The sequence below is a fragment of the Equus caballus genome, chromosome 1, assembly GCF_041296265.1.
Source record: "Equus caballus isolate H_3958 breed thoroughbred chromosome 1, TB-T2T, whole genome shotgun sequence".
Lineage (NCBI taxonomy): Eukaryota > Metazoa > Chordata > Mammalia > Perissodactyla > Equidae > Equus > Equus caballus.
In genome coordinates this window covers 153,481,911-153,509,461 of record NC_091684.1, presented here as the reverse complement: position 1 = coordinate 153,509,461, position 27,551 = coordinate 153,481,911, and the positions used below count along the sequence as shown (strand labels likewise).

Genomic DNA, 27,551 nt, shown 5'->3' with positions numbered 1-27,551 from the left:
TGGTCATCGTGTTTCTAAATCTCGCAATTGTTAACATCCACTCCTTAAGTTTGGGTTTTCTTTGGGGTGGGGAAAGAAAAATGATTCAACAACCTATCCACGTATTGTGCTTAACTTCAAACTGGAAAAGAGCACAAAGTAGTCCCAACTCTTCGTGCGTGTGTAGTTCTTAAGCAAATCAAATCATCAAGACACACTTTTTCTACACGCTTATTACCAGGCAGCGCACGAAATACCAATCTCGACATAGCCATAAAAAAGTAACAGAACCAAGTTCTCACGACTACCCCACTTTAGGAATTGGTAAAATGGGAAAGTGTTCTGTCGGATCCGCATTTTTCAAAACTCACTGCAACTACACCTGGGGAGTATAGCTCTAGAAACTTGTTCCACGGCTGCGGGCCGGGCCAGGCGCAGGAGGCAGCTCAGCGTAGGGCTGGCGGGCTGCGAGGCCCGGGCCCGCGACGCCCGCCCCGCTCCGGGACCGCCTCACACAGGAGAAGGGTGACTGCGCAGGAGGCGAGAGAGGCTGGGGCGGGACTTCCCGTCGGACCCTCCCCTGCCGTCCTCCCAGCCGTTACCTTTGCCGCGAGGCCTGCGCAGCGCCCGGCCCTAGCAACGGCCCTAGCAACGGCCGGGCTCCGCCCTCCGGTGTCTTCCGGAAAGCTCTCCGCCGCGTCCGTGCGCGTCCACGGCCGGGCGCGCGCCTCGGGCTCGGGCTCGGGCGGAGCGGCGGACGCGTGGAGCTGTGCGAGGACCCGCGGGCGGTGCAGGTCTGAGTCCCACTCCGATCCCCCAGGCCTGTCCCCGCGCCTGTGCGGGGACCCGGGGCCCGGCCCGAGCGGTGCGGCTGCGCGCAGTGACGCTCCTCGGCCGGGCCCCAGCGGAGGTCGCGTGTGAGCCTGTGTCGCCTGTGAGCGGGACGCTGGTCCCTGCGCGGGCGCTCGCATTCTTAGGATCTTGTGGGCCCTTGGGGAAAAGGCTTTCAAATTTTTCTTCAAAAATATTTTTTTTTCCCTAACAATTATTTTCGGTGCGTTCCGCCCCAAGGAAAGGTTGTCCTGGGCAAAGTTAGTCCCCTTGGAACCCTAATCTTTATTTTTTAGCGTTTGGAGTGGTTTTTGGGCGGGACTGGTTATCACAGAAGGAGCAGCTCAGTACAGACATAGTATGCCAAGCAGGGTATCTAAAATACTAAGATTATGGTTACATAATAAGCAAAGGAGTCTGTTCCTTCTGTCTGAATTATTTCTTGGGAGTGTAAGAGAGTCAGGAAGTATGTTAACACTTTAAGGTGCCAGTTCTGAGGAGTTGGCTGATAAAGTCGCTGCTTGACTTAGAACCACAACATTTAAGGATTACTTCTGTCTGAACCCCAGTGCAGCATGAAAAACTAAGGCCAGACAGTCTGCCTGCCACATGGCGGGTGGTGTGGCAGGGGCCCTCAGTCCTGTAGGAAAAAGGTGGTACCACGGATTTAAAAATAAAAGGATGTTGGACCTGTACCCATTATGTGACCAGGTTCTTAAAAATACTCTAAGAATAAAAAAAATTGAAGTGGATTTCATCCAGAACTGAACTGGCCCACAGTACAGCATAGGGGAGTTTTATATCGTGTTCCATTGGGAGGTGAGTCAACTTGTAGCTAGGAACCTTTTCCATTATTTTGCAAAAAAAAAAAAAAAAAATCTGCCAGGCTGCCCCTTGTGCCAGGCTGCAGAAGGCCCATAAAGGTAGTTTGTTGGGTGCTGCAGTAGCGAGATGCACACTGGATACTGTTTTTTCCAGAATGGTTTTGATTTAGTTAAGTGTTTGTTGAATTCCTCCTGCTGCTTAACACATGGAGATAGGTGAAATCAATAAAGATTTCTGCCCTTGCAGAGTTGACTGTCTGCTCGGAGCATTCCCTTCACTAAAAGTTAACTCTGAGTTAAAGTATATTTTTCCGTGTTAAACAAGTGGAAGCAATAAGTGCACGGAGGTAAAGAGGTGTGAGAGATTGCCGTAGACCATCTAGAGAGCTGACTTTGAGACTAAAATTAGAGGATTATGTGCAAGGTAGAACTGATACATCTTGGTGAGTTATTAGTTTTAGGGTAAAAGAGGGTAGAAAATTAATTTGTTTTCAACCTAAGTTGCAGAATGATGGGTGTACGGTCAAGGTAACAATATTTATTAGTTCCTTAGGAATAAAGTCTCTTTATGTTTTCTGAGTCATCCCCACAAACTCCACTTGTATTTCCTTGCGCATGTTTGATGATAACGAGTATGTTTTGAAGGTTTGAATCATCACGTTTGCAGCAAATGATTTGTACACCTTTGAGGCCGGCTGTTGGGTAGGTCAGGAGAGAGGCCCTGCTCCTATGGTTTCAGAGGTTTTTGAAGAGAGCCTCGTAGGACTACAACTGCAGGCCCTAGAAAGACTCACAAGTAGTTTTCCATTGAGTGTCTGGCCACCCTGTTGACTTTCATGACATCCGCAGCAACTGCATGCTTCCCCACTATGCCTGGGCCCTTTGGTGGTACATGCAAACCCATAAATGGCTACTGGAATACCCAGGCAAATGGAATCAGGTTCAATTAGTCCAGTCCAGTTTCTTTTTTAGGATGACCCTCATGATCTGGATACCTCAAGACTGTTACAGCCTGAAAATGTTTTTCTGTAAGAACCCCGGATGACACCAGAACAAACCCAAACCGAGAGGATTTAGGTGACACTTAATTAGCTTCCAAGTGCAGGAGAGACCTTTATTCGCTTGTGACAGTTGACCTGTTGTAGAAGATTTAACTCTCATTTCTGGAGACTCGTAGGAGCTCTTCTCAGAATTTTAAGGTTGCTTCTGTCTTTAGAATAAATTCGTGTACAAAATATTGTGTCTGTATATGCATTTTCTAGAGAGAAGGTCCAGCACTCTCTTGCGATCTTAAAAGGATCTGAGACTCAAGAAAAAGTGGTAGCTTAATATCCTTCACTCCTAGTCATTGAGAACATGTTCACAAAGATAGAAGCCATTTTTAGGGAGGTGATTTGGAATGAAGGTCAGAAGTAGATGTTTTCCATTTGTGAGCCAGGAAGAAGGGATGGGACCATCATTCTCCAATATCACTTTTCTCTGAGCAACCCAAGATTTAAACCTGTGCCTAATCAGTACACATCAAAAATATTTATTTGATTTTGGTTTCCCCCTTGGGTAAATGTGGCAAGTATATTTTACTTTTGCTTCCATGACCAGCATCTTTTTTCTTTGCATCTCTTTATTTGGGCCTCAAGCTCCTTGGGATTTGTAGTCTGTAAAAAGCTCCTGATGAGTAATCAAATTAGTGCCACTAGCTTCTTGTTAGTAAATCATGTCGTATTTTATGTTCCACTGGACTTTTTCTTCACTTTCTATCTGGGAGACCACAGAAAGTTTCCTGTTGGGCTCACAGCGTTTCTCCTGTCGGTGTTTGTACTCAGAGTGTCTGGAGGCTCATGGTTACAAACCATGATGCCATAAGGCTTTATAATGAGAGAATCATTTTATGGCTTTGGAATGCATATCAAGTCAAAAGGGCCCCTGTTTCTTTTCTCCCTTAAAAGATATTGTGCTTACAGAGTAGTTGAATAGCAATTTTGGCAGCCATTGTCCTTCTCTGAAGAAAATATTTAAGTAGGAATGTTATTTTACTTTTTTACCTCTAGTACTAAAGAACTTGCATGGTGTATATTTTCAAAAACCAGTATGACTTCTTAAAGTGAGTGGATATTAATGTTACTTTGTAAAGTTTTTAAATGTATAAGATCAGGATTTAATTTTTCTGGGCATATATTTCACTTTTTGGGATATTTTACAAGTTATGATTGGTAGTAGATGCCTCTTATTTTAATGGCTATGAGTTATATATCTTGTGTGTGTTTTAATTTAAGTTGGAGAGAAATATATCTTTTAGAACATATCCAACTAAATTATACTAATTTCACTGGAACCTGGTATTTTTACTAGAGTTAAGGTTGAGATTTGATGTCATGTATCAGTAATTCAAAATCGGAACCTACAAGGTCGAATACATTCCTGTCTGATACTAACATTAAACCATTACATTCCTAATATAAAATAAAATTGCTATCCATAGAATGAAAGAGTTACTGAAAAATGGATTGTTGGTACCTAAACTTTATATTTGAAATAATTTTTCTAAGAGAGCACCTTTCTATTTTTATGCAGGGAATGGTCCAAAAGGGTAACTTATTGTTTTGAGTCTATTGCTTTTTAATTTTATATTTTAAGGCATGCTAATTTATTGGTTTTAAAAACTTAACATTTGTTAATAAATACTAAAATCAGCACATAGCTGTGAAATAAATTGAGTGATTTTCTTGGTTGAGAGAGTAAAATATCTTCTGTTTTTATTTTGTCCTCCCGCTTTTCTTTTTTCCAGTGCACCTATGATATGTGTTTTAGAAATAGATGTTAAATTTTGGTTTGAATGAAAAAATGTCTCTCAATCCACCTATATTTCTCAAAGAAAGGGAAGAAAATAGTTCAAAATTTGTGGAAATACAGCAGCCACAAACTGCTTCCAGATCTTCAGAAGATCCTCTGCAGAACTTATGCTTAGCTTCTCAAGAAGTTCTTCAAAAAGCTCAACGAAGTGGGAGATCCAAATGTCTCAAATGTGGTGGTTCCAGAATGTTCTACTGTTATACATGTTATGTCCCGGTTGAAAACGTGCCTCTTGAACAGATGCCACTTGTGAAGGTTGGTAAGAGATTTAATTATTTGAAAGAAGAAAAACAGATTTGAAAAAGACGTCTTATATAGGCCTGCTCTAATATAATTGATAAGCTTGATAAATACCATCGTTAGGAAAATGAATTATATCAATAGAGAATTTAATCCTACAGACTGCTAAACCTATTTGTTTTTCTTGTCTCTGGAAAAAGAGACACAAAAAATGTGGCATTAACGCAAATACTACAAGAAACAAGTTTATAGACTACCTGAGGGAGCGTTGAAGACTACCTCGGGTCCTCAGACTGTCCTTTGAGGAAACATCCCAACGGAACTAGGATTGATTTTCTTTGGCTTTTGTAGAATGGGCTTTTTAGCCCCATCCTATACGTGGAGATGGAACAGATGTCACTGACTAAAACTAAACTAAACTAAAATTTAAAAGACTAAGACCTATTCATTGGGTTATGTTATAATTGTAGTGATCTTAAATATTAATTTGAAATGATTGCTTACCTTTTACTTTTTATTGCTTACCAGTACTATTCTTGTGTAGTAAAAGGTCCATAGACCAACATTTCTGCATAATCAAAGAAGAATTTATTATATATTTGTTAACTTATATGTCTGGCACTGACGTGAACTTTAGGAGTAAATCGAATAATGTATAAAATCCAACTGCTGCCTATTAGTACTTGAGAGAGACTAAACGCTACACATGGACTCAGAACTTGCCAGGAAGAAAATAAATTGTAACTATATTTGAAATATTTAATGTGGTGATTTTAAGGTTCCTTTTAATTTTAAGTAAGAAAAATACTTTAACACTCATATTTTGTTACTTGAATGTTACTTTAGCCTATTTGTCGTCTTGGCAAGTCTCTTCGTGGGTCTAAAATCACACTTAACAGGCTACTGGAAAGTTTACTAGCAAGAATAAGGGAGCGTGGAATCTAATATAAGCTTCATAGTTACCTCAGAAAAACCTAGAGCTTGGGGATAATAATTCTTTTTAAGTTTCCCATTATCTTATAAGAGTGTTACATTTCAAAGTATAGTTTTTGAAGAATATGCAGAATTATTCTATCTTCTATTTATATCAAAGCCACATAAAGTATCCCATTAAAAGTTTTATTTTAAAATGTGTTCAAAAAGGATTGTAGATCAGAATAATAAAAGTCAAAAATATATGGACAGGGCTAATATTTTCATAAAAATTTAGTAATAGAGGATTATTTTCCAAATCAGTGGTCTAATCTCCCCTATTTAATAGAATTGACTCAAAACACTATGCCAAATGTTTGGTCAACTCTACATGGCCTACTGGACTGTGCGGAGTTTTCTGAAGTGTTTGTATTTTAATGGCTATATATAAAATTTTATATGCCAATATATTTTAGTAGTAATAAAAACTCTACAAAGTTTCTAATTTCTACTTTATTTTTACTTTAACAAATCATTCAGCATAGATAGCTTGCTTGGGAAGGGAAGATGACTGCATAATGAGTAAGTACCTCCCAAGCTTTAAATTTTAGTCTAGAGAATAAATTCATAAATATCTATCTTTTCATACAGAATATGATTTTTTTTAATACCATGAAAAATGCATAAGCAAAGGTAAAAGGTGCTCTTGGGTTTTTTCTAAAAGGGGAGAAAGAAACTGTAAGGTAGGCGCTGGCCTAGTGGCACAGCAGCTAAGTTCGCACGTTCTGCTTCAGTGACCTGGGGTTTGCCAGTTCAGATCCCGGGTGTGGACATGGCACCGCTTGGCAAGCCATGCTGTGGCAGGCGTCCCACATATAAAATAGAGGAAGATGGGCATGGATGTTAGCTCAGGGCCAGTCTTCCTCAGCAAAAAGAGGAGGATGGGCAGCAGTTAGCTCAGGGCTAATCTTCCTCAAAAAAAAAAAAAAGAGAAAAAAATGAGGAAAAAAAGAAACCATAAGGTAGAAGAAAGCGTCATCTTTATTAGAGTTCTCGAATTTACAAGGCTCCCTTTGGAAAGTTGAGAATCATACGGGGAAAAATTTAGGGCTCCTTGTTAATGGTGTTTTGTCACATTTGGGCAGACAGTTTTGTGGTAAATCTCTTATAGGAAACATAGGTGTTAGAGAACAGATTGATGTTCTTTATGTGTGTGAAAACAAATCGCCTCAACTTGAACTGCGGCTGGTCAACACTGCTGGTGTTAACTCTGTACCCTGTCGTTATTTAAGAAGAATCTTTCTTCAAAATGTGTGAACTAGAACACAAACATATATTTCCATGATTTTATCTGTGTCTGTGCTTTTGTTTCATAGTATTGGAAATTTTAGGCTTACCCAAGGAGAGCTAAAGATACCTGGACTGGGACCCAGGAAAACCTCTTCAACACAAATTTTTCATAATTGTCTTATACTTGTAGATTTTACTCCATAAAACTTTCTCTTTTTATTGTGTTATGTTAAAAATAGGCTAAGTACATGATTTGTAAAATACATTAATAACACTCAGTCCTGTGTCCTTGATGTAAAGGGTATCCTTCAACATAACCACCTGATCAGAAATGTTGGTGATCACCTTTGAAATTTTCAGCTCTATTCATCAGCCATATAAGAGAGCATTTTTATTAGTAATAGAATACTTTATCATGATCTGCTTTCTTTGTCTTCTTTCCTCTCTCCTACCTTCCCTGGGCTGAGATAATGCTGACGTGGTACTGAGAGAGCCTGGGGAATGTAGTGTCAACAGACTGGGCAGCATGAGGAAAGTCTGATGTAGAGTTCAGCCAGAAGTAGACTGATGTAAAATCATTTGTGAACTGCCTACTTAAATGGTAAATTTTCTGTAACTAGAAATTTGATGATTTGAAACAATTGGCCCTAACTTATAAATGATCACTAGGCCTAAGTGGGGAGGGTAGGAGACATGGGGTTTGGAACGCTAAATTGAAAACTATTTGGGCTGCATATTTATGGGCCTTCTTGGGTATATACCATCCTTTCTCCATATAATTGTCCAGAAAGATAAAGTATATGCAATTGGGATCATTTAGTAGCATGCAGCAACTGCTTCTTTAAAACATAGTTCTGGAATTAGTGATGCATACAACAATATGGACGAATTTCAAAATAATATTTTGAGTGAAAAAAGATGAAAAGAGTACGTTCTATATGATTTCATTTACATAAAATTCTAGAAAATGTAAACTGATCTATAGTGATAGCAGATCAATAGTTGCGTAAGGACTGTGGGTGGTAGGTGGTGGGGAAAAGGGAAGGAGGTGGGCTCAAGAAGTCTTTTGGGGGTGATGGATATGTTCATTGTCTTGATTGTGCTAGTGAGTTCAAGGGTGTAACATATGTTAAAACTCATTGAATTGTACACTTGAAATGTGTGCAGTTTATTATATTGATTTTACCTCTTTAAAAAATAAGAAAAATAGTTCTGTACTCCAGGATAAAATAGTTGAGTGCCCCAGAGTAAATCCCTAGAATCCTGCCTGTTTAGTGTGGGATGGAGGCTGGAAGAGTGCTTGTCATGACCAGTAAGTCGTTTGAAATCTGCAGTAAAGAATCCATCTCAGAGACTTTCTCATATATATGACTCGGCTTTCATTTTCATAATCATAGCTGAATGCAGGACCTGACCAGGCATTATACAGTAAACTGAACCAAACCAATCAGTAAAATAATAGAAAAATCGAACTCAAGAAATGCAAGAGAACGTTAGTTTTGCATAGAGGCAGGACATAATCTATAACAATTAAATAATGAAATTTTAAGGGAAATAGGCAAAATCATTTTGAAGAGAGGTATTTTTTATATAAAGAATGCATCTCAGTGACCTATTCTGTTACAGCTTTGCCAATTGATAATTATTTCATTTGTGCTGCTAAAGGCCACTGCTGAGGATCATGATGTTCACAACAAAGGATAATACCTTTGATCTTTTTTTTTTTTTAAACTTAAGGGTTTTTTTTTAAGATTTTTTTTTTTTTTCCCTCAAAGCCCCCCGGTACATAGTTGTATATTCTTCGTTGTGGGTCCTTCTAGTTGTGGCATATGGGACACTGCCTCAGCATGGTTTGATGAGCAGTGCCATGTCCGCGCCCAGGTTTCGAACCAACGAAACACTGGGCCGCCTGCAGCGGAGCACGCGAACTTAACCACTTGGCCACGGGGCCAGCCCCTAATACCTTTGATCTTAAAGGATGTATAAGGAACAAAATTTTAACTTGAATTTTAGATCTGATGCTTTTGCCCAAACTTATGTTTCCTTTTAATATATCATAAAATTAACAAGTCTAAAATTTAGAAGAATTATAAAAAATGTCTTAGTGCTGGCCTGGTGGCGTAGTGGTTAAGTTCAACACACTCTTCTTCAGTGGCCTGGGGTTTGGATCCCAGGCTTAGCCCTACACCACTCCTCAAAGCCATGCTGTGGCAGAGATGCACATATAAAAAATAGATGAAGATTGGCACAGATGTTAGCTCAGAGCCAATCTTCCTCAAAGCAAAAAGAGGAGGATTGGCAACAGGTGTTAACTCAGGGCCAGTCTTCCTCACCAAAAAAAAAAAAAAATAGTTCTTGACACAAATCCTGAAATGCAAGGAATTAGCTTAATGCCTATGTAACTTAAATGAAAATGACATTGGAGCTTTGCTTTAGAGCAAATTCTATGTTAGATGAGTTGAAGATAGTTCTGTTACGTGATTAACAATATCAAGGAAGAAATTTGGTTTGCTTTATGACTCTGACTATTCTTAATCTGGTCTAGAAAAGTATGACTTTCAAACCATAAGAATATTTATAGTAACTTCTTGTAAACTTGCTATTTAAGCTTTAAAGACCATTTTTATTAACATAAAAATTAGAATTTTTATATTTGTTTTAATTGTCTTTTTTTTTTAATTTTAGCTTCCACTGAAGATTGACATCATTAAACATCCAAATGAAACAGATGGCAAAAGTACTGCTATACATGCAAAACTCTTAGCACCTGACTTTGTAAATATTTACACGTACCCTTGTATTCCAGAATATGAAGAAAAGGACCATGAAGTAGGCAGCTTGTTTTTTACAACTCTTCACATCAAATCTAAAAATGACTTTTACATTCTATTGCCTTTCTGAACTTACTTAACAAAATTTAATATTTTTCTTAATGACCTAGGGTTATTCTCATGTGGCACTAAGCAACATATAATTTACTTCATTGGTATCTTCAAAGATCAAATGATCCTAGATTGTTAGGCTTTTTTTAGTCTCTCTTTCCACTTTTTATAGTTTTTCTGCATTATTTCTTCAGGTTTTTACTCTATGCCAGTATTATTGTACCCACTTTTACTTTCTGTCCTCTCCATCTCCCTGCATGTACTACACATAGACAGTCTAATTTGATGCGAGCTGAGAAACCAGATTACAAATGATGTTGGAGTTTTTCCAGAAGAAGAAAAGAAAGACTGAGTTAGAAAGCTTTTCAGGAATTCTCCCTAAGTTAAGAGTCTTAGTATATGGCGTTTGTAACATTTCTTTTGGCTGTTCAGAGGCCTTCCTTGCTCTTCTCTAGATTCTTAACTGGTTTTCACATAGTTGAAATTGTTGCATTCGTGAGATATTACTGGTCTTGTTGAAAAGTAACGTTGCAATAGATCTCAAAAAACTAGGCCTTGACTGCTTCTGGAAGAAGACCCCCCTTTTTAGGTCTCTTGGAGACCATTTGTTGGTGTGGTTAATCTAGAAACAAAAATACATTCATTTGTTCTAGAAAGAACTTGGTAAGTTTTTCCTTTCCTATCAATATATATATATTTTTTTTTGGTTGAGTTTATATAGAAAGTTGTATTTGTAAATAATATCTGAGTTTTGGATTTAGGAATATATTTGTGTTTCCTTCTCTGCTCAGCTGGGTATTATTTATGTCTGTTAAATAGAACATGGTGCAAGGTTCTGTAAAGAGACATGATATGCTTAAATGCAAGAATATTAGGAATCCCTGGAGTTTGCTGCTTGGGTCTGTGGGAAATATAGGCATGCATTGAGAAGGTTTGAAAAACTTTTATAACTTTGAAGTTTATAAATTCAAGATTTTTTGTTTCTTCAGTTTTATTTTTATAATGCTTATTTTTTCATATTAAAAATGATACATGCTCATTGAAGAAAATTTGGGAAAAAGAGAAAAGTATGGGAGATAAAATGCTCATGATTTTACGAACATTTGATTATTTAACAAGTACTTACAGGGTGTCTGCTTTGTGGCAGGAGCCTTTTGGACGTGGGAGGAGCTGATAGTATATAAGGTCTTGGTAAAAACATGCTGAAAGAGAGGAGGTACCATAATTTACAGAATTATTCCTTGAAAGTTAGGTTTTTCAGTTTTAACTTTTCACTCTAATAAATATGCTTTAACACGTATTCTGGGAATTGTGAGTGTATTTATATTTAGGATATTTTATTAAGATAAATTCCCATGAGTGAAATTATTTGACCAAAGGGTATGAACATTTCAAGTCTCTTGGTTTAAATTGCCAAATTGCTTTCATGAAGAGTTGTACTATTTACTCCTGCCATCAGTAATGGCCATAAAAGCCCATTACATCATTTCCTCACCAGCATTCACTGTATCATTTGTTTTATCTTTGTATATTGTATAGGTGAAAGTGATATTTCATTACTAAGAGCTTTTCAATGGTTCTTTTACAAAGAACACATACTTTGCCTTTTATTTTGTGAAATAGTATAGAGTTTCGTTTTTGATTCAAGGTACAATTAACTTGGCCTCTATCAATAGGTGAATAACTTATTTTGAAGTAATACTTTTAGGTAGTATATCATGATTATGAATTACTAGGGAAGAGCCAAACACTTTACATATTAAAGAAGCGTGTATAGTAGAACCTGATGCTTGTTTCTCAGCTATACACCATATTTTTTCTCTTAAAGTTTAAGTCAGAATTTATTCATTTTGAAAGTCATAAGAGCACACTCTAATTTGAGTTTCTTTGCTTCAGGTTGCACTTGTTTTTCCTGGACCTAAGTCTGTCTCAGTAAAAGATATTTCTTTTCATCTGCAAAAGAGGATTCAAAATAATGTTAGAGGCAAAAATGATGACCCTGACAAGCCATCCACTAAACGCAAGAAAACTGAGGAAGAGGATTTGAATGACAGCAAGTGCAAAGACACAACATTGAAAAAAATTATATTTATAGATAGTACCTGGAACCAAACAAACAAAATATTCACTGATGAGAGACTTCAAGGTAAGAAAATAAATGTTGTTTTTTTTGGATTGTACCTTCCCCTAACTTTCATTTCAAAAAACTTCAAACCTATGGATATATTAGAAGAAGAGTTGCATTGACTACTCCTACATTTTGCCACATATGCTTTATTTCTCTTTTTCTATTATACGTGTCTGTATACTTAGATATTATGTATATTTTTGGTTGAACCTTTTGAAAGTAAGTTGCAAGCTTTACAACATTTCACCCTTAAATACTTAAGTGTACATATTTTAAGAATAATTGCAATATTCACTCTAAGAAAATTTATAAAAGTTCTATAATACCTAATATACAGTCTATATTCAATTTCCCTGATTGACCCAAAAATATGTTTTGTAGCTTTTTTCCCTCTGATAACAGCATGTAAACTCCCATTGCACTTGGTTAATATGTCTCTTTAGTCTCTGTTAATCTACAACAGTCCCCTGTTTTTGTTTTTTGAGAGTTAGACCATTAAGAGGACAGGTCAATTGTCTGAATATTTCATCATGATTAGATCATTTTAAATATTTTTTCAAGTATACTTACCAATAAGGATAAATCCAGTATGGTCTGTGACGATCCCAGTTTGTACCTGTTGTCTTGGTGTAATTGTTAATAGCATTCCCTTTCACTCTCAGAAATTAACCTGTTTATCTGATAAATTCTGTGATTACCCTATTCATAGGTGAAATTGTATACTTATTATTCTGTCAAGTCCTGAGGCATATGATGTAAGTTGTTCCATTATTGGTGATAACTTTAATCACTTGATTAAAGTGGTGATTGCCAGATCTTTCCATTTTAAAGGTTTATTTTCTTCTTTGAAGTTAGTAGTAATCTATGGGTGATGCTTTGGGACTGTATGCTGTCTGTTTCCTAACTGCTTTTCTCTAAGTCGTTTTAGTATCATTGATGACTCTTGCCTAAACCAGTAATTAAATTGAGGATTGCAAAATGATGAAATTTTAATTTTAGTATTATTATTTCTTTGACATTTGTTAGCTGGCATTCTTATGTAAAGAAGAGCTTTTACTTTCCCCCTCTTTTTTCCTCTCTCTCCCCTTGCCCTTTTTTTAGATCACTGTAGTCTTAAGGATGTCTTTTTAATTCAGTATATTATAATCTATCATGATCGATCGTACTTTAGATGCCCAGATTACCTCAGGTTTTGCTGGTAGGAGCCCTTCAAGTCCTTTGTGACACGGCCTCATTAGTCTTTCTGCTTCAACAGGATGTCTCAAGTTCACTTGTACTTTTTTCCTGCCCCAGACCTAGAATTAATCATTATTCAAAGGAGCTCTGGTTCTTTTTGGTGGGGAATGATATTAGAAACCAAGATCTGGTAAATTTATTACTACTTGGATGTCATTGCTTCAGTGGTTAGAGCCAAGAAAAATAAACATATATCATGAGTTCACATGGATAGTTCCAATTCAGATGTAAAATTACAGGCATTTTCTTTCCTTTGTTGTATGTTTGTATCCATTTTTCTCTTAGAATGAAAAGCTCAGTTGCTAATAATAATGGTTTAAAGAGTTGCTTTATTTGTCCAAGTAACACCGCTAGTAATATGAAGAACAGGAGGTCATATTACCTCTCTTGTTTCCTGAACCTTACTCAGTTCTTCATGCTTTCTTAGTAGTTTCTCTAAAAGCGTTGGGTTTATTTTCAGCTCTTACATGGCTTTGTTTGTGTACCATGTATGATTAGAAGGCGAGAGCACTGCACAGTTTGTGTTAGGCAGTTGCTGAAACAATTTCAACCTGGGAGAGCTTCTCCAGGCTATTGTTAAAAATATACATCATCTGGAAAAGAAAATTTATGACATTTTTTTGAGTCTGAATTGTGTAATTAGTCCCAAGCTAAAATGAGTGACAGTACTAGATTTAATTAGCTTAATTTATATAGTTTGTACCTCTGAGGTAACATACACGTTAGTAAGATTGCGTTGTCATTCTAATTGTGCATGTGCATGTGTGTATGTGTACGAGAAAAATAGGCAAAGAAATTGTGTGTGTGTGTGTGTGTGTGTGTGTGTGTGTGTGAGAGAGAGAGAGAGAGGGAGAGAGAGAGAGAGGGACTACAGAGCATAAGATCTGGAAAGACCTTGTTGCTGATGTTTAATAGAGAGAAGGAACCCTAAGGCCTGCTCTTTGGAATGCTGCCTGCCACATTACCTTGCATGGTTACAGCAGCAAGCTACTCCTCAGTTTGAAGATTTTTCTGAGTCATTTTTCTTTATAATTACCTTATATGGTAATTGAAAGGATCAAATGAAAGAACGTAAGTGAGAACACTTGAAAAAACTATAAAAGGAATTATCGAGGTACAATTCAAAATCTGTTTTCAGAGTGTCTGCATTTGTGCTTAAGGCTTCAAATTGGATTTGTACAAAAAATTTCTGTTATTCCTTCTCAGATCCCATAGAAAGTATCACATATTTTAATTCTCTGCTACATCAAAAATTTTAAAATAGATTTCTTAATTCCTTCAAAATAATGAAATAAACAGATTTCTAGAGTCAGTCGTATCTGCGTGTCCTATGTCAACCCCTGTCCCTCTGGCTCATCATTGCACCGCAGGGAATATTTGGGGCTCTGCACATATTTATAATCTCTGTATATATGAAATACCAGTTTCCAAACAAGCCAAGTTGCTTCCATGTTTGTTATAAATCATTGCCCTTAGCTTTTAAAACATTTTATCATTTGATGGGATTAAGCTTAACAAACCAACTCTAAACCTCAGTTTAAACCCTCAAATGTAGTGGATTAGAAATTATGTTTCTGTTCTCTTATTATGAATGCTGAGGTTAAGAATCCCCTTAACAATATAAAAACATACTCTTTCGCCACACTTTACAGAGAAATAGCTCTAGATGTTTTACTACTGTCAAAATAAAACATTTGAAGGTGGACTGCCTAATTTAGTCATAAAACGTAAACCTACAAAGTGAAGAGCGATGTACATTCTTGAAGATTCCCATACGAAGCCTTGGAGGGATGTGATGGGGAAGGATGGTTTCTTCTTGTTCGGGAAGGATTCCAAATTATTAAAACTGGCATTGTATAGTAATTTGTTTAAAAGATTAGCCAGCTCTGTCCCTTCATTTTGACTGTATTGATAAAATGTTTAAAGGGACAGCTTTGTTCACATTGTAAGCATTGCCTAAACTATACTCAGTCTGTCAGTGAGTGTTGTCAGATACTACCTCATTGCATCCTCACACCAGCAACATAAGCATCGCTCAAGATTGTCATTCTCATTTTTCAGTTAAAGAAATTCCAGCAATAATTTTGGAGGGAAAAGCCATTTGTAATTATCTGCTTTAAAGTTTTACTGCTAAAAAATTTTACTAATGTTATCTTAAAGCTGTTGATTGGCAGAAACAGTAGGAAGAGAATTTTTTTAATGTATATGTTGAACTTTTGAAAATAAATATTGATTTTGTATATAATCCCATGTATTTGTATATTGGTATGTTTTAAAAGATTCTATATACTTCCAAGCAAATGTGTAAAATAGGATGGATTAGTGGTGATAAACACTAAATCTTGATTTTTATATTTAACATGTTAGAACATATTAGATGTATTATAGAGACCAATACCATTTTAATAGTTACTCTTAGTTTATTTTTTTCTAAATTATATTGGTGATGTCAAAATCCTATGTTAAGATTTTAATTGTACTAACTACTTAGAACATTTTCAAATGCTGCCTTTACTTCTTGGTTATAATTAACATTAATACAAATAGTTCAAAGAGTTTGGTTTTTGTTGTTATAATTGTGTATCTTTGAATCAAAATTATTCAAATTGAAATATTTTCAAAATACTGGATAGAATACTTTAAAGGCAGAATGGCTTTGGGATTTGTCCATTCATTCAGTAATGTTTCTTGAACACCTGTTCGTGAACAGGCAGTGTCCTAGATTTGAGGGATCTGAAGGAGAATGAGGCAATGTCTCTACCATCTGATTGATCACAGTGGCTATTAATTAGGTGTGTGTTCAACCGCATGAAACAGAAACCCTCCATATCTCTTAATATCTTAATTTTTAAAATATTGTTTATTTCTTGTCATTCTCTGCTACATCTCTGAGGTAGCTTTTAGGGTAAAGTGATGTGTGACAGTAGGAAATATTGATGACTCAGAGGTCCCTAATCTGAGTCAGTGGGCCAGTTTTGATAGTGCCTTCTCCCTTCTATTTCTCATTTTAAGATAAAATGTGCTTTTAAAAAAAAGTACGTCAAAATAAATATAATGTGAGTCAGAATGCTGGCCTAAGGTGCTAAAAGCATTCTGGGTTTGTATGTTGACATCTGAGTTATAAGAAGTGAGAGTGCTTTTCTGTGATTTGATGAATCATTTCCTGTTTAATGTATAGAGCAAGGCATTCTAGCTGACTGTGTCATTGAAGCTCCATAACACAGATGAGACAGAGCTAAAGAAATGGCTCTTGGAACTCTGTTCATGAAAATGTAGCCAAAAAGTGATAACCCAGAAGTAAACAGTTTTAAGGACCATTAACCTACCTATCTCTCAGTGTTTCAGAATAATGTTTTTAGTGTCAGTTTATCAAGGAAATTAAACTCTTCTGAAAATTGGTGAATTTAGTCCTGTCATGGGTCAAAATAAAAAAAGACACTGGTAGATAGAAGATGAAGATCTTAAATGTTAACTACTTTTCACCCATTGCTACAAGGCCCAAGACTTATAGGTAACCCTCATATATGAGATTTCATTCTGTATTTTATATTGCTTCTCTCTCTATATATACCCTCATGCATTTAAGAAAATATCCTATTTGGAGTTGGGATTGAAGGAATTTATCTGCGCTCTTAACAAAAAGTCCTTAAGGTAATCAAGAGAAATCATCATTATTGTACCACACCCTGTGGTTAAGAAGAAATAGTTATACTTTTCTTATTTGTTTTTGGCAGGGTTATTACAAGTTGAGTTGAAAACAAGAAAAACTTGCTTTTGGCGCCATCAAAAAGGAAAGCCAGATACCTTCCTTTCCACAATTGAAGCTATTTACTACTTTCTGGTAGACTACCATACTGATATATTAAAGGAGAAATACAAAGGACAGTATGACAATCTTTTATTTTTCTACTCTTTTATGTACCAGTTGATAAAGAATGCCAAATGCTCTGGAGACAAGGAAACAAGAAAACTTATCCATTAGTTTTTAAGAAGCCATTTTTGTCATTTTATTTTGCTAAAATCATTAAACTTTTAATTGTGCTTTGTTTATTCTTAGGAAATACTCGTATATATTGTCTGTTAGGCCACTTGATAAAATAATATTTCATTCATTTTACCTCATGTTTTTTAAAAGGAACTTATTTCTAAGGGAATTTTCAGAGACGGTGTTAACTGAAAAACTTATTTCAGAAGTTATTTGCTCAAGTTTGGCATATCTCAATTTTATTACTGTATTTTAATATAATGTGTTATATTTATATCTATTAGATATATTAGATGTAATTAGATGTTTGTTTAAACATTCTTATCTTTCCATCTATACTCACTGCCACATTTGGAGGTCGATGGGATCAGAATCACCTTGCTGAAAATGAAGTAAGTAGTTTGCTTGAGGTTATGGCAAACATAGACCGAACTAGAATTGTAGCTCCAATCCCTAGGGCCATTTCTTTAAGTCCACACTGCCTGTGATGGACAGTTGTTGCTTTTTACATCTACTTGGCACCTTTTTTAGGGAGAAATTGCTAGCAGTCATGTGGTCCTGCCATAGGGATGAACATATGATGCAGTTTGGCAAGCAGAGTGCTCAGTGATTAATCCAGGGATGAGCATGACACAGCATCTTTTTTGGTAAGTGATATGGATGCTGTAGGAGATAGGGGTTATTTTTCAAAAAGCACTATCATGCAGTGGTTAAAAGCACAGACTCTAGAGCTAGACTACCTGAATCTAAATCTCAGCTTTTCCTTGTTCAGTTACCAGTCACACATCATTTTCTTCATCTCTAAAGAGAGGATAATATGATGGTTGCCTTACAGGATTAGTATAAGGATTAACTGAGTTAATGTATCTAAAAGGGCTTTCAACAGCAGCTGGCGTACAGTAAGTGCTCTATACGTGTTTACTCTTTTTATTTTGTTTGGAATGGTAAACTAAGAGTGATATAACCCTAGAGTTGCTGGCGGCATCTATGCTGCAGATGGCAAGAGCCTGCCTTAGAGTGAAACTAACAAAGGAAAGTAGAGTGGAGAGAGGAAAAGACTGAGTTTTGAAGACATGGTTTAATCACCTAATCTAGCTGCTTGTGAATGGAGCCCTGCTGTGCTGGATACCTTCAGTTTGCCCCTCTGGGTCCACCCTCCACTCTTTGCTATTCTGCTTTCTGCTCTGTGAGGTGGGTTCCCTTGCCCTCTGGTTTTGGTTGGGTTCACCAGATGAGAAGCATCAGCAGAGGATTGGAGATTGAAAGGAAAATGAAATTGTGTTATTTACTTCCCTGGCTCTGCTCCTGCCTGGTCACCATGGTTTGTCTGTGTCCCTCTTCTGAAGGCCATCCTATCAGGCACCGTTTCCAAGCAGTTATTTCAGTTACCCTCTCTGATTTCAAGTCCCTGCTGCCTCCCTTTACACCTTCTCACTTAGGGGTAGTAATGGCTCCCAGGTGTTACTAGCCCCAGGTTGGTTCATTACCCTTTGTTGGTTTCCCCGACCCCTGCCTATACATTTGTAAATAGTCTTTTTATTATACTCTTCTCAAATATCCCCATTTGAAGTTGCCCTTTATTTCTTTCTCAGACCCTCACTGATGAGTTCACCCATGTGGATGCTAGAAATACAGTAACAGTACATTTCCCAAGTATATTCAATGGGACACATAACTTGTTTTATGAGAAAAACAAGTTATTTTATGAGAAAACAAGTTATTGGTGAAATTTGCTGCACATTATATTCCTCTCTTAGGGATTCAGAAAGCACAGGCATAAAAGTGCTGAAAAGTCCTGAAATAAATAAACATTTGGAACTTTGTTGAAGCTAGTATTTCTTAAACTTATTTGAATGAGTAATACCTACCAAGGTCCTGTGGAAATAGGATGTTTGAAACCTTGTAATTTAGAGCAATCCCTGATTGTATATATGTGGCAACTGAGACCTAAAGAGATTAAATGACTTACCCAAAGGTCACACAACTAGTTAGTGGTAGAACCTGGCCTGGAATCTGGGCCTTCCTCTTTCATTCAGCGAGGTCACTATTTTATTATGCTTTTCATAAAAAAGAATGTGGATTGGATATGGTTTGAACATTAGTAGCCCGTTAGTCTTAGCCATATAAACTAATTGGCTTGCCTATTTAACAGTTATTTTACAAGAATAGAATTAAGATGGATTTCTTCGTGTTTAGTACTTTGCCCTGGGAACAGAGGAAGGCCTGAATTGATTTAAGCAGGGTCAAAGTTGGATTTCTCTGGGCTAAAATTTGGGCTCCCTTGAGCCAAAATCAGTTGCCATTTAACTGGCTCTACAAACCAGCTAAACATAACAGTTAAGAAGGAGAGGGAAAAAAAACAACAAGCCTATTACTTAATTGCCCCCATCTCACAGCTGGAGAACCCACACACTTCATAAGAGCCCAATTTACAACTAAGGCCAGATAAAATCTCAAGTTCCCCAAAAACGTTAATAATACCTGTTACAACAATGAATTGGCTGTACTTGTCTTGTTTTTGTTTGGTTTGATAGACTGCAAAAATGGCCCTAATTCTTTACTCCTCCCTGTGTTCCTGATCCTTTTTCATGCTCCTTTATTTATTTATTTTATTATTATTGTTTTATTTTTTTTTTTTGTGAGGAGGATTGTCACTGAACTAACATCTGTGCCAATCTTCCTCTATTTTGTATATGGGTCATCGCCACAGCACGGGTTGATGAGTGGTGTGTCGGTCTGTGCCCAGGATGCAAACCCACGAACCCCGACTGCCAAAGCAGAGCACACGAACTTAACCACTTCACCACTGAGCCCAGCCCCCATGCTCCTTTAAAGTGCCTTTTCACTCTGATTCTGGGCCATGTGTATTTCCACAGATTTAGTGTGTTTCCACTTACTCTTGTGCTTCTCTTGTCACCCTAAGCACATACATGGCTGGGTTAACCTGCTGGAGGGTGAGACATGCATAGATCAGAGCCAAGTTACCTTGGTCACCACAGCTGAATCCTTTCTAGATTGGCTGATAGCAACCCCAGATATGTGAATGATCCCAGCCAAGATCAACAGAGCCACCTAAGTGACACCTAACTGATTGCAGATGTGCGAGCAAGGGATATCTATTATGCACTGAAGTTTTATAGCTGTCTGTTATACAGCATTATTATGTCAATAGATATCTCATCTTTGGATACAGTATCAGACATACCTTTCTCAAGCACCTTCTCAGATTCTTGGCCTCACTGTTTCCAGGCCACCAGCCGCTTGCTTTCCCATAGCTACCACCCTCCATAGTGAGAGACTATCAGCAAGCTTGTGTGATTCCTCTGCCTGAGGTTAACTAGCCACATGCTCAGAATCCCTGACCCATCCCAACACTTCTGGACTCTAGGAAGTACCATGCCACAGGGCTCCTCCAGTGACTGTCAGAAGGGCTAGATGATGTAGTCTGGACAAGCAGTGAAGTTAACTGTCTGGAAAACTTAGATCAATGGACTAGAAGAAGCTATCAGATAAAGTCCTCTCCCTTCTTCTGATGGACTGTTTTGAGGCATAGTTTTCCACCATCTTGCCCTAAGATGTACCATGTAGCTAAGCAAGTGTACTTGCCAAATGATTGGCTTTTTGTGAAACAGAAGACGAGTACTATACAGTAATTTCTCAATATACATTTACTTCCCATCATGGCTAGCGTTACTTCCTTACTTCCTCACTCTCACCAGCCTGGATTGCCCCTTCTAATAAAGTGACAGATTAATTTTTGCCTCAGGCTCTTTTTTTCTAGGGAAGCCAGGTGTTTTAGTCTGGATTTGGTGAGGAAAGCAGATTCATTACAGGTAATCCATGAATAAAGAGGTTTAATAAAGGAATTAGAATTTACCCAAATATGAGAGTTGCTGAAGGAGTAAAGGTCTGGAGGACTGCAGCAGAAGAGGATTAGAGAAACAGTCACTAACTAGTTCAACCTGAGATGCTCAAAGTGCTCATAATGTAGTTTGTAGGGACATGTACATTTGGAGCATATTAAGTTTCTCATTCCCTTCATCTTTTTAGTCGCTCTTTGGTGCAGCTGAGAGGCATCCCCTTAATCCCTTCGGAGGTCTTAAAAAATGAGCCTATGGCTCTCCCTTTATTTGGTCTTTCCCTTCCAGCCTGTGGTAATGGCAGTACTCTATTTGGTCTTCGTCCTAAGGCTGCATTTAATGATCACACTTTTGATTTGGTAAAAACAATTTCATTTTCCAGCCTAGGCTCTTTATTCTCTTTCAACTCCATTTGCATACCCACCTCCTTATTTTTGAGCTTGTCTCTTTCTTATAGTACTTTATCAATTGCAGCTAATAGTAGCCAGCTTATTTCAAAATTCTGCCTCAAAATCTCACCCAGTGCCATGAGTACATTAGGTACATTTTCTGTCTTCCATGTTACTACAGGTGATAATTTCAGCAAATTTTTGCCTCTAAATACTGACAATTAAAAGACCCTGGTCTTTTCATTGTTTAGAATTGTTTAATTGTTTAATTGTTTTTAATTGTTTAAAAGTTTGGCTAAGCACTTAATGAACCTACAGTGAAGACCACCAGCCAAAAATCACCACCCATAAATAAGAGCCAAGTACCACTAGATACTTGGTGAAAGTCTCCAAATAGAAAAGAGGGGCCCAATAAATAAAGAGGGGGAAAATCCAGAGAAACAGACAAGCAGGGAACAAAGAAAACCTGAATATCTTTTAAAAATGGGTGGGTGGGGAAGTATATTATATTCACAAAGCAAGAATGGGATAGTATGAAAAAGAACAAGCAATAAGTGACAAAGAGGTCCTGTAAAATAAAAGTGTGACTGCTGAAATAAAAATCCAGTTTAAGATTGGAAGGCAAAATATAGCATATGTATAGAAAATTGTAAGTTCCAAATAAAGTCCAACCTTAGTTTAAAGTTGTAATTGAAATCATAGGCTACATGTTACATTGTGTGTAATAAATACCTATGGGGAAAGACATTTACTGACAATAGTGCTTATACTAGCCATTACCCTTTGTTCAGGAGAAAGTAAGAGATTGTTTGTATACCAGTTACCATAAATTCACAGAGCATTAGCTGGGCAAAACGAAGGTCTATTCATAACCGTATATGAAACTGAGCATACACTGTATATCATCATGAAATTGAGTTTCTAGCTGGAGAAAATTCACTCACCTGTGCTGTAATGTTCACACCAGCGCTTGGCTGATTAATTTACTGTCTATGACTTCGGTATCTTTATTCGGTAATTCTGCCACTATAACTGGAGTGAATAGTGAAAAAACAAGACTTATTTTGCCTTTTTTTTCTAAAGATCATTTCTAAACTTAGAATGAAGTTTATTTTTTCCACTTGAGATCTCTCAGAAAGTCAAAGAAATGTAAAGGAGAAAAAAAAAGATTAAGGTCTACTCCGTGAGGTCCTTCATCTGAATAATAGGAGTTCAGAGAGAACAAGAATTGTGGGGGGGAAATTTTTTTTTTTAATTCCTAAAACTGAAGGACACAGGTCTTTAGAATGAAAAAATGGCACAAACTAAGGTTTATCACTAAGGAATTTCAGAACACCACAGATAGAAAATACTCAAAGTTTTCAAAGAGAAGAAACAACACATATAAAGACCAAGAATCAGGATGTCAGAGGACTTCTCTAAAACAACAGTAGAAACTAGAAGACAATGGAGTGATAACTTCAGAACTCTAAGTGAAAGCAATTTTCTACTTGGGTTCTATTTCTAGTCATACAATCAAGTGTGAGTATAGAATAAAAACATACAAGGTCTCAAAAATTTTACCTACCATAAATCTTTCTTGAGATAAAGATACGTAGGAAGATACTGGAGGATGTTTTGTAGCAAAATGGAGGAAGAAACCAAAAGGGAGGAAGAGAGCATCAAGAAAGCAGCAAAGGGAAGTCGCAGGATTCATCCACTTATCCATTCAACAGAAATTTTGGAGTGCCTACCAGATTCTTGTCCGGGTGGTGGCTATAGCAGGCCAGGTAATAAGCGCCAAGAAGGAAAGTAAAGCAAAGTAAGGGACAGACAGTAACTGGTGCAACAAAGGGATGCTCCTTTGAATATGGTGGCCCGGGAAAACCTCTGCGGTGTGGTAAAATTGAGCAGAGACCTGAATGAAGGGAGAGAAAGTGAGCCATGCAGACAACTAAGAGAATGGCATTCTAAGGAGAGGGAACAAGTATGTGCAGAGGCCCTGTGGCAGCAACATACTTGACATGTTTGAGAAGTAGCAAGGAAGCCAGTTTGGATCAATGTGTAGGGGGGAAAAAGTGGTAGAAGGTAAGATTATAGTGGATTAGGAATAAGGGGGCATCTTTAGTGCTTTGGAGACCATGGTAAGATGTTTGGATTTACTCTAGGTGAAATAGGAAGTCACTGGAGGATTTAAGCAAAGGGGTGACAAGATTTGACTTATACTTTAAAAGGATTATTTTGGCTCCCTTGTGAAAAATAGACTATAAGAGGGTTGGTTAGGAGTGAAGTAGGAAGATCAACTGGAAGCCTATTTCAATAGTCCATGTGAAAGATGATTATTTGCTTGGAGAAGAGCCATCATGATAATGGGAGAGTGGTAAGGAATGGTCAGATCCTGAATATGTTTTGAAGGTGGAACCAAATGTGATTTGCAAATGGGTTAGGTACTGTGGTAGACATGATGTGCTGCCTCCATCCCCCTTCCAGGAAGGACTTGCTGATTAGCTTCAGGGAGTGTGGAGAATAGAAATCCTCCAGCTATCAGCATTTCATCTGCGGCAGTCATAGAAACTTCATTTGAGGTCACATCCTCCATAGATCTGAGTACTGAGCACAGTGAAGGTTTAAAGACCTTGCCATTTCAGCCTAATTCGTCATGTTATGTCAGGCAAAACTTGCTCCAGAGCTTCCTCCAGCGTAACTTGACCTCATCTGCCCCATCCTGCTTCCTCCCCTTCCCTTGACAGCTATTGTTCTCTAGTAAACATCTTGCACCCCAGACTCCATCTCAGCATCTCCTTTCGGAAAACTCAACGTGTGACAGTACCAGGAGTAGTTTGAGCTGCTAATGGGGACCCCAGGACTTGTGGTACATGGAACACACGGAACCCCTAGTCTAAGGTGGCAGCTTTCACTAGTGATAAAATGAGAGGGTTTACTTGTGGAAGAGAATGAACTAGTGGGTGCAGTGTATCAGGTATTTGAGACAAATCGAGGAACTAGTAGATGTAAGGATAACAGAATTGGATGACTAAGTGCCACTGATGCTCTGCAGAAAGAGGGCCTCTTTGGTTGCATACAAAACTCATCCAGAACTGAATAGTCTGAGTGGCTGAACTGGTAATTGTCCTATGAGAAGAAATATTGGAATATCAGCCACAGTAAGTGTGGAGTAGAAGCATGTTGATGGACATACTGGCGCCGAATGTGGGTATGAACTGTGAAGGTTTTTGTATCGCATGTACTGCCCACCAGTTGGCATCCACTACTGAAGAGGCATTGAACAATAAAGACTGAATAAACTGTCCAGGTGACATCGTCTATCCTGCTTTGGTCATTGACCAACCAGGGTGGCACAATGGGCACATGGATTGTCCGCTGTGGAGAGGATGAAGACTGAGCATGAACAACAGCATGATTCCACTGATCAAGGCTGATTTAGGTCTTGCTGCTGCTGAATGCCCAACCTGCCAGCAATAGAGAGCAACACTGAGCTCCCAATATGATACCATTCCTTGAGACCAAATGTCAAGTTGACTACATTAGCCCCCTTCCATCCTGGAGGGACCAGCAGTTCCTTATCACAGAAATAGATACGTATTCTAGATATGGGTTTGCTTTTCGTACTCACAGAGCCTCATCCAGTACCACCATCTGAGTGCTTATGTAACGTTAGATTCAGTAGCATGGGATCCCACATAAAGTCACATCAAACCAGGGAACCTGTTTTACAGAAAAGGAAGTGTAAGAGTGGACCCATATCCACAGGATCCACTGATAATATCACATACCTCACCACCCAGAAACTGCTAGTCTGAGAGAGCATTGAAACAACCTGCTGAAGGAATAGCTAAACATCAGTTGAGAGGCTGTGCCCCGCAAGGAAGGGGGGCCATACTCCAAGATGTGTTATATGCATTGGATCAAAAGCCTTTATATGGCACTGTGCCCCAATACAAAAAATATGGGTCTGGGAACCAAGAGACGAAAGCAGAAGTACCCCCGCCCCTTATCATCACTTCTAATGACCATTATGGTACTTTATGCTTTCTATCTTCACAACTCTGAGCTCTACATAGTGAGAGGTCTTGGTCCCTAAAGGGGACACACTTTTGCCAAGAAATTAGCAAAAATTACATTGAAATACAAGCTGCAGCTGCCACCTGGATTCTCTGGTCTCCCGTATTCAGAGACCAGCTGGCAAGAAAAGGAGTCCCCATCTTGCCAGGGATGATTGACTCTGATCATCAGGAGGAGGTAGGGATGCTGGTACACAACAGAGGCCAGAGGGATGTGTGGAGCCCAAGTGATACCCTCACCAAATTGTGACTATGATGAATAGGTATAGCAACCCCACCCTGAAAAAGGCATGATGGCAGAAACTCAGACCCCTCAGAGAATAAGAGTCTGGGTTACAGCACCAAGTAAGCCACCAAGGGCAGCAGAGGTAGTAGCAGAGGGTGAGAAAATCTAGAAATGGTGGAGGAGGGGGGAGATGATGAGTATTGATTGTATTCCTGAGTCTGACTGCAGCAGCAGGGGCTGTGGTTTGTCCCACTAACCTTCATCTTCTAAGTTCCCCTGAGGAAAAGAGGTGCCTTCAATCCTGTAGGAACCGCCGCCTAACAATATCTGGAGAAATAGGCCTAAGTGGAGCAAGGGGTGGATTGTGGTAAGAAAAGAGATATGCCCAGATTCACTTCCAAGAAAGAACTTGCTGCCTGGCTGCAAGGAATGAGGTCAGCAATCTCCAGCTGTCAGCTTCTTCAGAGTCTGCATCAACTTCAGAGAACTGCTTTGCTTGAGGTTATGTCCTTCCCACATCTGGTGACTGAGTGAGGTCAGCTGAATGCAGCTGCAGAAGTGACTCTAGCACATATGGGGAGGAAAAGAGCTGAGCAGTCAAAACAGAGTCGCGTGAAATAATAAATCATCATTTCAAAACACTACATTTTGGAGTGGTTTGTTGTTCAGCAGTAGATACAGAAATTGGTGTCAGGTGTGGGGTGTTGCCATAACAAAAAGCTGAAACATGGTCTTGGCTTTAGGACTAGGTGGCAGGTGGAGGTTGGAAGAGTGTCAAGAATATGGTTAGTAGAGGCTGAAAAGGCAGTATGATTGGCCCTCCCAAAGATGTCCACATCTTAATCCCCAGAACCTATGAATGTGTTGCCTTATGTGGTAAAAGGGACTTTGTAAATAAGATTAAGGATCTTGTGATGTAGAGATTATCCTGGATTACCCAGGTGGGCCCAATATAAGCATAAGCGTCCTTAAAGTAGAAGAGGGATACAGAAGAGGAGGTCAGAGGGATGCGAAATGAGTACTTGACCCACTGTTGCTGGCTTTGCAGATGGATGAAGGGAACCACAAGCCAAGGAATGTGGGCGGCCTCTAGACGCTAGAAAAGGCAAGAAAACAGATTCCCCTCCGAAGCCTCCAGAAAGGAATACAGTTCAGCCAACACTTTGATTTTACTCCCGTGAGATCCATGTTGGACTTCTAACCTACAGAACTATATAATCATAAATTTGTGTTGGTTCACCCTGCTAAATTTGTGGTGCTTTGTTATAGAAGCAAGAGAAAAATCATACAGGTGGCTAGGAGGATATTAGCCAAGGCTTGAGGAATAGTGAACAAACTAGTAGAGGACGGAAAGGCAGTAAGGAAATTATTAAGTGCTGGAAAATGTAGGAGCTGAGTTATGTGGTAACGGAATGCTTGACAATACTTTTGCCTGCCATAACATAGAAGATAGAAAATGAACCTTATAAGTTTATAGATCTCTTGAGATTTCCAGGTGGGGTAGTGAAAGTACCAATTAACTTTTTATGGCTACTGATGATAATGTACAAGAAGAGAGAATTGAGCTAAAGAAGGAACTGTTCAATTTTAAACAAGATTTTAGAGGAAATATTTCCAACCCAGAACTTGTCGTTTCTTATGGAAAGGGATTGGAGGGTGGAGCCAAAATCCCAGAGTGAGGAACCAAGAAGCAAGGTGAGCTACAGATTAGGAAATCACCAGAAAGGGATGAACTGAACCACGACAAGGACTGTCCCTTGCCTTCAGTGTAGGGGCCCTGACAAAAATTTTAGTTTTGTGTCTCCTGTTTCCCTGACACCCTCTTTGATTGGGAGTGTCTGTGTTTTTTCTATCCTAG

General features: G+C 38.3%; 2 protein-coding genes across 37 annotated transcripts in view; one reads left to right on the top strand and one right to left on the bottom strand.

The window, feature by feature from the left end:
* FAM227B (family with sequence similarity 227 member B) overlaps positions 1–718 on the bottom strand; it is a 202,323-nt gene extending 201,605 nt beyond the window's left edge. For 10 of the 34 annotated variants that reach the window (XR_011426673.1, XR_011426672.1, XM_023617732.2 and 7 more), the window contains exon 1: positions 582–718. The gene's annotated coding sequence lies outside the window, so the exon portion shown is untranslated. Of the gene's footprint in view, positions 1–350 lie in introns of all 34 variants that reach the window. The other 24 variants (XR_011426668.1, XM_023617717.2, XM_023617740.2 and 21 more) reach the window with 9 other exon arrangements.
* Positions 635–18,979, top strand: DTWD1 (DTW domain containing 1). 3 transcript variants are annotated; one of them, XM_070237083.1, is made up of 6 exons: positions 654–773; positions 3,683–3,735; positions 4,420–4,739; positions 9,612–9,755; positions 11,705–11,954; positions 16,907–18,979. In XM_070237083.1, exons 3-6 carry the CDS (start codon positions 4,449–4,451, stop codon positions 17,152–17,154), a joined length of 933 nt encoding a protein of 310 aa, XP_070093184.1. In that variant the 5' UTR covers positions 654–773; positions 3,683–3,735; positions 4,420–4,448; the 3' UTR covers positions 17,155–18,979. The 3 variants fall into 3 exon arrangements, with proteins under 3 accessions (XP_005603114.1, XP_070093184.1, XP_070093173.1); XM_070237072.1 differs by lacking the exon at positions 3,683–3,735 and adding an exon at positions 1,522–1,629 and having other exon boundaries at positions 659–773; XM_005603057.4 differs by lacking the exon at positions 3,683–3,735 and having other exon boundaries at positions 635–773.
* The last annotated feature ends 8,572 nt before the right edge of the window (positions 18,980–27,551 follow it).

Coding starts and splice junctions, on each gene's coding strand:
- DTWD1 (XM_005603057.4), top strand. CDS start 4,449: ATGTTAAATTTTGGTTTGAATGAAAAAATGTCTCTCAATCCACCTATA. Junction 9,756..11,704: donor ATGAAGAAAAGGACCATGAA/GTAGGCAGCTTG, acceptor TCTTTGCTTCAG/GTTGCACTTGTTTTTCCTGG. Junction 11,955..16,906: donor CACTGATGAGAGACTTCAAG/GTAAGAAAATAA, acceptor TGTTTTTGGCAG/GGTTATTACAAGTTGAGTTG.